We start from the raw sequence: 12,059 nt of genomic DNA on the forward strand, positions 1-12,059 counted from the left end.
ATTTTAAAATAAGACTTCTTCAATTTTAGACAGCTCTTTTCTTTAGCACCTCAGTAGTTTTTTTCTGGTATCAAACTTTTGGTACAATTTCTTTGTGTGTTTGTCCCTAGTTTAAGATGTAAGCTCTATCCCTCCCCTAATCTTAGATGTCCCTGTTTAGACTATAGCCTTTGTCCCTTTTTTTTTAAATCTTATTTCCCTCAATTATTAAGTACCTCACTGGATTCCTCCTGATGATTGACCTTTGTCATGACCTCTTCCTGTGCTTGTTTTCTAGCATCAGTTACTGCCCTTTCCATCTTAATTCTCTCTGTTGTAACAAGCTCATTAGCTTTCATCTCAGCAGCCTTGACAGCTTTCTGTAATTCCAACATGGCTTGTCTCTTCACCTCATTTACTGCTTCTTCTGAAATTAATTCAAACAATTTTTAAATACATTCTTCAAAATAATTGGTTATGTTTATAAGCCAAAATAAAATAATTACTTTTTATCGGTTTTTACTTTCTATATTAAAGTTGAAGAGGTTATCTAATTGTTTGGTAGTAAATTGTTAAAAAATGTATTTGAAGTAAAAAATTCCTTTTTAATAAGACATTGCAAGCTTCTACCTTAAAATATTTTGTTCAATCTTAAAAAACTAATAAAGTGAAAATACTGGTGTACAGTTGATTTTGAAGTTAATGCTTGGTTAGTATTGGCATTAAATGTGGAGATTTTTTAGTTTGATCTGTTTAATTAGCTTCTACATCTTTTGGTCTCCAGTTGAAAGTTGCCTCATTGGCAACCATACAACATCTTTTTATCTTTACATTACATTATTTTCTCGGAATGCAGTGTACAAAAACAAGAAGATAAACCATTACCCCAACCCTAACCATCAACATAAACTTACCAGCTCTTCTCCTGACATCTGCTACCCTGTCTTCAGTTTGTCTCATTGTATGTGACATCATATCTGATGATCGTTTTTTCAGGTCCTGATCCATACCCTCAGCTTGTCGCCTCATCCATAATGACAACTCTTCCCGATCTCGTAAACTTCTCTCCTGCAGCACTGCGAGAGCTCGTTTTGTTTTGTCTACCATACCAATTATACAGTTTAACATCTGAAATGAAGAAAATCATTTTATTATTGCTTTTGAATGATTGGTCTTGAGTTACCTCCCCTACATTGCAATGGATTGATCTGTTCCCATAACGATTCCTTGGAATGACTAATAACACTATAGTGTGGATTTTTTTTATATCCAATTATTGTGTATTGAGGACATATATATATATTTTCATTAATCTAGATTTTGTGGTTCTAGCAAAGTCTGTATTCAAGTCTATAGAAATCGTCAATCTTTTCTTAAAAAAATAAATCTCTATATGTATGAATTTCTTTAATTGCCTTTTCATCAACTTGGTAAAAATGGAAAATTTACAAAGGCACAAGCAATTGTAAACAACTACAATTGAAGATAAATTAATAATCATTATGTTTTTTTTTTAATTTTACTACTAAGTGTTTGACATTCAAAAACCTGATAGATTGAATTACATAGATTAATTATTTTTTTAACCAATAATCACAATCCAAATTTATAAAGAGTCAAATTTTACAACCAAGGTTAATTCTGATCTCCTTTTTTGTTTACTTTATTCATTCATTAGTACTTACAGTTTCTACATGTCTCCAATCATCATCCATTCTGTCTAAAGGGTCAAATGAATCAGATCTGGTGTAATCTGCAAATAATTATTGTAAGTTAGAAACACCTATTAACTGAAATTATTCCCCTCAAAATTCAATTCATTTAATTGTTTACTATGAACAAACGTTTTTGGTTCACTGTTGGTTTTCTCTTTTGAATTGTTAAAACATTTTTTCATGAAAGGGTCTTTTCAAGCTTACTTTACAGTATAATTTTTCTCATTTGTGGAAGGCTGTAGGGTAGCCTTTAACGGTTTACATCCTTCTCCTATCGTCTCTGGTATATAGTTGTCCCATTGGTAATCATACAACATCCCCTACTATATTTTGATATACCTTCTTTATCTACATTAAGGCTGCACAGATGAACAAACCTAGTTCCATTTTTCCTTAAAATGTAATTGATAAATGTAGTGGAAATGAAGATTTATTTTCTCTTGTACACTTACTGTTATATGAAGGGTAATGTTGTTGTTCTCTATCAAGTTTTCTATCTAAAGGATCATGTTCCAATCTTGCTCTCTCTTGTCGCTCATGCTCCCGTAATTCTCGTGACAGATTTACATCTTCCGATCTGAAAGGTCCTACGTTGAGATTGAGTATGCCATTAGGACTGACCCGAGAGCTGTGCAATCTTTTCACAGGATGGTCAGGATGTGAGTCTATACCGTTTTCTTTTGGTCTGAATAAAGAAAAAGTACATTTTGCTACATATTCAAGGTTAATTGTAAATTATATCCATGGTTAATGTAACGTTCACTCAGAGCTGTTCCATTTAACTAAAGTGTGAGGAGAATGTAACAACCAGATATTTTCGTACAATAAAATGTGACAGAGATTATACAGATAAGGGCAACTGGGATTCAAGTTCCTTTAAAACTTCAATCAAACTAGCCATGCTGATAAAAAGATAATGATGAGTTTACATTTCAGCTTAAATGAAAGAATATCAATTAATTTTTGTTAGGTTTATATTTTTTTTTAAAACTGCCTCTTTGTATGATTTTTCCAAAACAACATCATTTATTTGCCAGTAAACAGCTATCCCTCAATTTGTACACTTCATGTCAAACACATAGCTGATCATTTGATGACTGTAAAATATAGAAATCTTAATCAATATTTCTCCAAACTAAGCATAAACTTACTGCACACAAGATTATGCATAAAAATGTAAATGTACTATGCATGTTTTTATAACACAGAAAGGCAACAGATGTCAGTCAGTAGGAGGTATACAATTTATATTCTAAGGTCAATACAAGGCCAGAGCACACCTCAGATTTACGTTTGGAGGTTAAGTATAGAGATAAATCATAACACTGTTCATCAGAATGTGTATGTTATATAATATATTATGTAACCAACCTGTCAGGAGATCTTCTTTTGCCATTCTCATTAAATTCACTGGAGAAATCCTGGGGCTCATTAGGGGGAGATGTGTGATCAAAAAGTATCTGCTCGTGTTGTGATAAGTACTGTTGAGGTGTCTGTTTTGCCATTCTTGCACAGTGTAATAACTCCCTCTGTAGCAAAGGTAAATTGGCCTGAAAAGTTAAAAATTGGTTGAATATATACCTTTTAAATGCTGACAGTATCTATGATATTACAGATAACTTATGGTAGGATCACCTAAAAATACAAAGGATCCCTATGGTGTCTGATAAATAACCAATTAACTAGATCATAATGATATCTACCATTTATTTGACCCCAAACAACACTTTAGGTTTTTCATCAACAGGTAAATAAATTTGTAATATAAAATACATGATTTACTACTGCTACTTTACTTTGATAGCATTTCATATTTGAGAAAGGTAAATTATCCTACAGTTATCTCCCTTACCACACATCATAACTAAGTGAGTTGTTTATAATTGAAATAAACCAATACATTATGAACTGTCATGTCAGATTACAAGTCTATCATACAATTTGACAATGCAGAAGACTCCCTCAAATCTTCAAGTTTTTTTTTTGCCTTCATAGCTATTTTAAGTCAGCCTTGCATCAAAATAGCTTCTCAAAATAGCTTCTCAAAAGTGTAAATTTCAACCTAAAATCTTGTTTACTGAAATGTTTAATTTATAATCTATGTATACTTAATGTTGATTCATTTTATAATGCGATAAGATATTATATGCAGGTGAGATGTTGATTCATTTTATAATGTGATAAGATATTATATGCAGGTGAGATGTGAACTTTTTTCATAAGAATGCAATCATTTAAATATCCTACCTTCAAAAACGGTATCACAAATGGTCTTAATGGAAAATTGGTAGCTTCCTGAAGCTTGCTATGGAACTCCTCTATAGATAAATGGGAATTCTGAAGAAATAAACAACAGAACTATACATCTGTTATAAGCTATATGAATATTTTGGATTATGTTGAACCTGATGTATCATAGAATACAAAAAATCAAAATGTCTTCAAGTGTATGTGTTGTTTTCCATTCTTTTTTCTATACTTCTGAATTAATGTATTTCAGCAGAATATTTATCATGTAAAAATTGACGTATACTTATATTGTATTTACATTTATTTTCTTTTTCTGTAAGAATACCGGTATATGTAAGGTATGTCTTTTCCCTATCGTTTTGTTCTAACTTCTAACCTATGTAATTAAAGTTATAAACTGCAGAGAATGACTAGATAGAAATTCCCTTATTTCTTTTGAAGTGGTTGCATGTAGTGATGTATTAATGACCTTGTTTGCTAAATTTGAGTGCAGGAAATTAGTTAATCTAGTGACTAAACAGAATGAAATGCTCCAGAACCCATTTCTAGATCTATATCTCAATTCCTTCTCTAAAATTTTACTTACAACTAGTGCTAATACTAATGTCCGAACTCTCTCTCCAATCTCTGGTGAAATGTCTGACCCAAACTGTTGTAACGTTGTCAGGAACCTTTTCAGTTTACTCAGCTGACGTGCTCCACATGCAGGAGGAAGTTGCTGACTAACAGAAGAGTTGACAAGAAGATTTGGTGACATAGTTCCTCCATTTATACTGCCTATTGGTGAATGATTGCCAGATGCTACAAAGACAACAATATTGAACAAGTTATAAATTTATGCACCACTGTTATATTTGTGTTATAAACCTATCAAATTTTGCTTCATTCATTGCAGATCAGTGATCTTTATTTTATTTATTCAGATTTTCAAATATTCACATACAATCAGCCACAACAAAAAGTGGTGCTTACTGGATTGCATTACATCATCCATCTTGAATCACAGATAGCAGTATGTCTCTGGTATTACTCAAACCTCCATCATATTCCTCAGCTATTACTCAAACCGCCCTCTTTTAATTTTGTGCAAGTTAGGAAGTTATGTATATAATCTAATAATGTATGTGTTAACTCAAAAAAATGAAATTGCAATTATTTTTTTTACACTCAATTGGCCAATTTGAAGATAGTTATCACCTTAAATAACCTTTCGAGAGGATAAACTAGCATCAGGTGCTAAAAAATAGCTGACCATTTTGTTGCTGACTATATAAAAGGTCAAACAACATATGCAATTAAAACAGCTTAACACCTTGTGAATGATATCAATAAAGGTTATATAGCAATAATAAAAAAAATTGCTGACCACACTTGAAAGGTCAAATAACAATAACAAGTGAAACTGCGAGCTACTGCTCACTGATGATACCCCCGCCGCAAGTGGATAATATTAATAGTGTAAAAATATGCAAGTGTTCGGTAAACAGGAAGTTGTCGAGTGATGAATCTGAAAACACATCACACGGTATAGCTGACTTATAAAAATCCTGAAACCAAATTTCAGAAATCCTTGTATTGTAGTTCCTGAGAAAAATGTGACGAAAATTTTCAACTTGGCTATCATGTGTAAAATCATACAAGTGTTCGGTAAACAGGAAGTTGTCGAGTGATGAATCTGAAAACGCATCACACGGTATAGCTGACTTATATAAATCCTGAAACCAAATTTCAGAAATCCTTGTATTGTAGTTCCTGAGAAAAATGTGACGAAAATTTTCAACTTGGCTATCATGTGTAAAATCAGACAAGTGTTCGGTAAACAGGAAGTTGTCAAGTGATGAATCTGAAAACGCATCACACGGTATGGCTGACATATATAAATGTTGATACCAAATTACAGAAAGGGTGGATGTGTAGTTCCTGAGAAAAATGTGACGAAAGTTTCATGGGACGGACTGACTGACGGACTGATGGACGGACTGACGGACTGATGGACGGACGGACGGACAGACAGAGGTAAAACAGTATACTCCCCCTTTTTTAAAGCGGGGGTATAATAAACCAGGTGACAATCTTGTGGATGACCACATGTTAGTTTCACTAGACCATAATGTAAACAGGATGACCACATCTATTATCACCTGACCACTTATAATGTAAACAAGATGACCACAAATTCACCTCATATTATTATCACATGACCTGACTAATTATGTAAACAAGATGACCACATATTATTTTCACAAGACCACTTTACAAACAGGCTGACCACGTGGTATTATTACCTGACCACTTATTATGTAAACAAGATGACCACATGCTATCAGTAGACCACTATGTAAACAACTTATGAAGAGGAAAAAACAATTATTCCATTTTCAATTATTATCAGCTGTGCAGGAAGTCAACACCAGTATATATATAGTACTACAGTCTAAAGGTGACTAAGGTTATCCAGCAGCAGAAACCATGTGATTATAATGGTGTTTACCAGAGTTGTTTACTCAACCTACTTTTTCATCAAATTCAAATGTTTTATAAAATTCCTCTGTTTTTAACCGTTTGATAAACTACAGAACAATAAACTTTTAAGAATGGATAATTTAGGTTGGATGTCCTTTTTTCAGAGAGCTAGTACACTTTTTTGTTTTGGGGCCACCTGAAGCACGCCTCTAGGTGCCGGATTTTCTTGCTGTATTGCAGACCCATTGCTGGCCATGGGCTGATTTCTGCTCTTTGGTCAGATTGTTGTCTTTTTGACACATCCCCCTATTTCCATTCTCAATTTTATAAACATGATGATCTTCAATTACTTTTATTAATGAGAATCTTATTATCTATCACAGCCAGAATGAATTATATAAAGTGATTACCCACTGATAATAATCAGAGCCTATTTATACATAGTTAAACATTGATTAAATAATTACAGTGGAACCTGCTGTGCAAAAACAATTATATTTAACATCAAGCCATTCATATCTGGTAACATATTTAATAGATTTTCTTCAGATACTACTGTGATCTATAGTCTCAAATCTGCATTTTCAATTTGTTTCATATGAATTATACATTTATTTATTTATTCAGATATGCCATTGGAAAATATTCTATTTATTTTTTGTTATTTATCAAAAGTATACTTTTTGCTGCAAATTGTATCATTCACTGACAATCATTTCATCAACTGGTTTATTTCTTATTTTTGTGAAAGTACTTCCAATATATATCATGTACAGTAATTTGCTGTCAAAATAAATATTTGTGTATCAGCATGTCAAAGCCCAATCTAAACTTTCAATGGGTTTTAAATATTCAGATTCTTTTCCTCAAAATTCAGAGATATTTGAGTGAAGATGCACACATTCAATGAAAGAAATTCATTCTCCTTCTCATATTTTTTATAGAAAAATGAGACTATCAAAAAATAAAGATTTGTAAGCAATTTTTACTTTGAATAAGGTATTCTTCAAACCCTACCCCACAAAAATAAATAATGAAAAATAAACTAGATAAAAATCAACTCTAGAACTAAAACTGATATAAAAAATTCTACAAACTTACTAGGCCTTCTTATATAGCTTTTCAATCAGGATTTTTCTTATTGAATAGACAAACAACATGGTATAGCTACTGAAACATTTCTTACATGTACATGTAAATTTAGTATGTAAATTCATGATCAACCTGAGCTTGTTAAAAGTTTTATACAATATTAATTGTCTTGTAAACTAGAAGACATTTATTTATAAACAAATATTTTGTTTGCACAAAAGGATGGAAGGAAGAAGGGAGAGATGGACAAGGTGAATGGAACATAATGATCTGTATACCTGGCAGAGCTGTTCCCCCTGACTGTGGGCGTGGCACATCTCTAACTGTACTGCCCATACCTCCGGTCATATTAAGTGGTGATTGCTGTGTTGGTGTTTTAATGTCAGGTGACTCTGGCATAATGTTCTCACGATAATCTGTAAAGACAGAAAGAAACAATTAACAGATTATCTCCCCTGAGTGTAACACTGTATAATAGACTATAATCTGTAACAATAGAAAGAAACCATTGAGAGATAATCTCCCTTGAGTACTTTACTGTGGAATCATTAATAGATCATATCTGTTGTCTACTGTGGAATCATTAATACTTCTTGGATACCAATTTTCATGGATTTTGTGGGTACAGGCGACTCACAAATTTAAACATGTTAAATACTCATCGAAATACAAATTTCTAAAGGAATGTATGCACTTTGTCAAATTTAACTATCCACAATTATGCACGTTTTCATCAATACACGAAAATTGGTACTCACAAAAATAAATGAATCCAAAGAACTGAGTAAATTCAAATAAAACCTGATAGAGAAGCAGTATCTGTCCTACACCAAATCTGTGTCCCATGCGTTTTCAATGTGGATTTTCAAGCAGAATTAACACTGAAATATTGTTTTATTGTATTGCTAGGTAGAAAAGAACATCAGCATGTTACCAACAAAAGCCATATGCTTCAATGTAACACATGTAACTGTGTTGTTTTGTCTTATCATTACAAGTCAATAGGTGATTATATTGCCAGTTAACATGTTATAAATCTAGAAATAATTACATTGTAACTGCTAAACTATACACAAGCTTTTTAAAACAATTTCCACCCATTTTTCTTTGTCAAAATGAACACTTCAGTCAAGTTGAAAACTGACCCAAATATCTTGCCACTATTTCCGTGCCACCCAGATTTACTTGACTTTACCAGAGACATGTATACTATAAGGACCCTCCTACACATTACACCAGAGTGCAGTGTATTTCATATATTTGAAATCTGGTCTACAGTATATCTATGTCATATGTAATTTTATAGACTGCTCTGACCTTTAAGAAGTTTTTTTTCACAAAAACACATGGTTTGGAAATTCCAACATCAGAAAAAAAATTGGGAAACCAGATAGTTAGAGGATTTTTTCACCAAAATAAACTAAATACATCGGTGTACATTTAACTTTCGTATTCAAATACAATTTTGATTTAGCTATGGCTTAAAACCCATCTCTACCCCAAGTTTAAACATTTCGATTTATAAAATCCTGAAATGTTGGATCACAATGCACTTTGTTATAAAACTCAAATCTAAATATCCATGATCACTTGTCATAACTTCTCATTTACATTGGTGATTCACAAAACACTTTGCCACTTGTATAAAAACAGGATAATTACGATTGGTAAAACCGTTACTTTTCTAACAGTAAAAATCTCTTTGTTATTACATCTCTGTACTATTTAGGTGATGAATTTATAATGATTTAATAAAAATGAAACATTACAAATGTTTATCTCCATTTTTTTAAAACTAATACTATTGTTACTCCATCTGCTCAAATTTAGACTTCCAAAGACTACACATACTTATGTTAATGATATAAACAACTTTATAAAGAATATCCGATGCATGTATAAATGTACATACCCCATCCTTCTTGAACCATGATTGTTATTAAAATGACAACAATTTTTTAAATCCTTCTTTTCAGTTTTATTACAAACATTTTATGAATTACCCATCAAACAATTACTACCTGCATTGCTAAGAAGGGGGTGTGTTAGTTCCACTTCCTGAAACTATCAGACCATCAGATGGCTAATAAACAAGTAATCAAATCTGTTACAGCTTGTTTGACAAAGATAAATCAACCATAACAAGTACCTGCATCTACTGTCTGTTATAACAGATGACAGGAGGCGTGACCGACATGCTCCAGGGCATACATCACTTCTGTTTACCCTGCTGGGACACAGGTGGACCCCCATGATTTTAATCAGTGACAGATTTAATGACAGAATGGAGATAATCAACTGTGTATTTTATGACTGTATTCACTGCTGGCTTCAATCAGTTTGTTTTCCTTGTGGATTAATATAAACCATATTGTGCCCACATATCTCAGCAATTCTTTTTTGGTCATTGGAATAATTGTCCATAATTTTATTCATCTTTTGAGTTTTGAATATTTATACTCCTTTAATACGACTCTTAAATAATTGTCAACAATCAGAGGAAATTGCTCAAGGTTTGCCGGAAGAATGATATAATATGTTTTGATTTTACTTAATGACGTAGTTTTTTTTCATCAAGAATATATTTTAATTTAATATATTTCAAGAAATAAATGAATTCAATATCAGAAATGTGTTAAAATAGGGGGGATATAAAATAAGATGTGGTATGACTGTCAAAGTGACAACTCTCCACCAGAAAACCAAATGACATAGAAATTAGAAACTTTAGGTCATAGAATGGCCTTTGACAATGAGCAAAACCCATATAACAATTAGCATGCTATAAAAGGCCTTGCAATGACAAATGTAAAACAATTCAAACAAGAAAAACTAAGGGCTTCATTGCACTACAAAACATTACAATAAATAAAACATAATGATATACAGCGACAAAAGACTACAACCACGGAATACTAGAATACAGACTCGGGACAGAGGCAGTGTTAAACATGTTAGCGGACATCCAACCCTCTCCGTAAACATTGATGTCACTAAAAGAAACTGGATTCATGGAAATCATTAGTAATATTTAATTACCATGAGATATTCTATATCACTATGTTTATTTTAAACATTTTTTTGCAAATGCCAGTTACACATCAATACTTTCATATAATTTGAATATCAAACAAAATTAAAAATTGAAAAAAGCCACATCAATTGAGAGACATCTTGAGGATTTTAACGATTTATACATCTAGCTGATACTATATAATTCATCAGTTCAAATTTAATTGTATTTAGAAAACTAAACAATTATCCATATTTACAGCAAAAAAAATCCAAAATAAAGCATTAAACATTATCCCTCAAATAAAAGACCAATATTGGTTGATAATGCCTATCATTATTATTTTACTTAATCATACTCACAATTGGTCATTAGATTAACATCGCTTTAGAATATCAATGTGTATACACTAAATATTTCTAGGAAAAACACAATGTTATAAATCCACACACAAAAAAAAATCACTGTTTGTCAGTCAAAAATTTGATGATCCACCACAAAATGTCATCAATGTAAAAATACAAATATATCAATACACAGTACAAACTACATCCATCAATGAAAGAGAATGAAATTGGCAGAGCTACCAAATCAATGTGAAGTTGTTATCCATGTGTATTGCTTCCTCTTGGGAGTCAGATGTATCTTCTCATCAACCAATCAAAACAAACCTCTTAAAAATGACAAACAGTGGTGAGGCCCAGGTGGAGGGGACATGTGAGGTTATATCAGGTCACATATCTATTATCTTAACATAAGTAATTAAATAAATATTTGTTGTAACAAGTACATGCTCTTTGGAAACGTTAAGCATGTTATAAAAATACTTGGGTCCAAAGTATTGTATTTCATAGCTGCTGCTAATTAAAATGATCCTTCTTTTAATGCTTTTTTTTTTCATTGTAGCTTTTTAAACTTGATTATAGCCATTCATACGGTTACATTAATATCAACATTTTAATTATATGTTATTTTTTTAAGCAATTTTGCTTCCTTCGGGTGGAAATCTTGATTATTATACTTGTTTTCTTATATTTTCAATTTTTGTCCAAAATGATAAATTAATGATATAATAATACAAATAAATATAACATATCATTTTTCCATATATAAGTCACTCTACAAATTTCCTAAACTAAATGTCATCCATTATTGTTATTTATTTATTTGTACACACCCAAACCTTCCAAATTTAGACCTACTTTGTCAGGAGAGAAAAGTACATAAAACTTTCCTCATTCTTAGCCTGGGAGCCTCACAAATTAAAAACACAAGTAAAACAAACAAAAAACATATTTAATATGCAGTGGGAATTCAGTTGTTGGCCAAGAACCCAAGAATATAGACCAATTATCATTAATGAATAGCAGATGGCTTGATACTTTGTACGGCAGAGTCTGGCTTAGGTGTTAATGAGTTCCGCCTTCCACTGTCAGAGAAAATTTGTAGAAAATCTTCCAATCTGTTTCCTATTACACATCACATTTCTTTCATTACATTCTAATCATTTGTGTTTTTGAAGCTGGAGCCTGGTCATGTGGTTTTGC

The 12,059-nt window shown here is 31.9% G+C and overlaps 1 protein-coding gene across 10 annotated transcripts in view; it reads right to left on the reverse strand.

The window, feature by feature from the left end:
- LOC143080671 (protein CBFA2T2-like) overlaps nt 1–12,059 on the reverse strand; it is a 51,670-nt gene that overhangs the window by 4,470 nt on the left and 35,141 nt on the right. For 6 of the 10 annotated variants that reach the window (XM_076256637.1, XM_076256643.1, XM_076256636.1 and 3 more), the window contains 8 exons: nt 7,778–7,915; nt 4,531–4,745; nt 3,942–4,031; nt 3,066–3,244; nt 2,147–2,379; nt 1,665–1,732; nt 894–1,107; nt 216–406 (listed from right to left, as the gene is read on the reverse strand). In XM_076256637.1, coding sequence (XP_076112752.1) covers nt 216–406; nt 894–1,107; nt 1,665–1,732; nt 2,147–2,379; nt 3,066–3,244; nt 3,942–4,031; nt 4,531–4,745; nt 7,778–7,915 — 1,328 coding nt within the window. Of the gene's footprint in view, nt 1–215; nt 407–893; nt 1,108–1,664; nt 1,733–2,146; nt 2,380–3,065; nt 3,245–3,941; nt 4,032–4,530; nt 4,746–7,777; nt 7,916–8,257; nt 8,374–9,411; nt 9,521–10,874; nt 11,126–12,059 lie in introns of those variants that run through there. The other 4 variants (XM_076256642.1, XM_076256641.1, XM_076256638.1 and 1 more) reach the window with 4 other exon arrangements.

This window comes from Mytilus galloprovincialis, chromosome 6 (assembly GCF_965363235.1).
Source record: "Mytilus galloprovincialis chromosome 6, xbMytGall1.hap1.1, whole genome shotgun sequence".
Taxonomy (NCBI): Eukaryota; Metazoa; Mollusca; class Bivalvia; order Mytilida; family Mytilidae; genus Mytilus; species Mytilus galloprovincialis.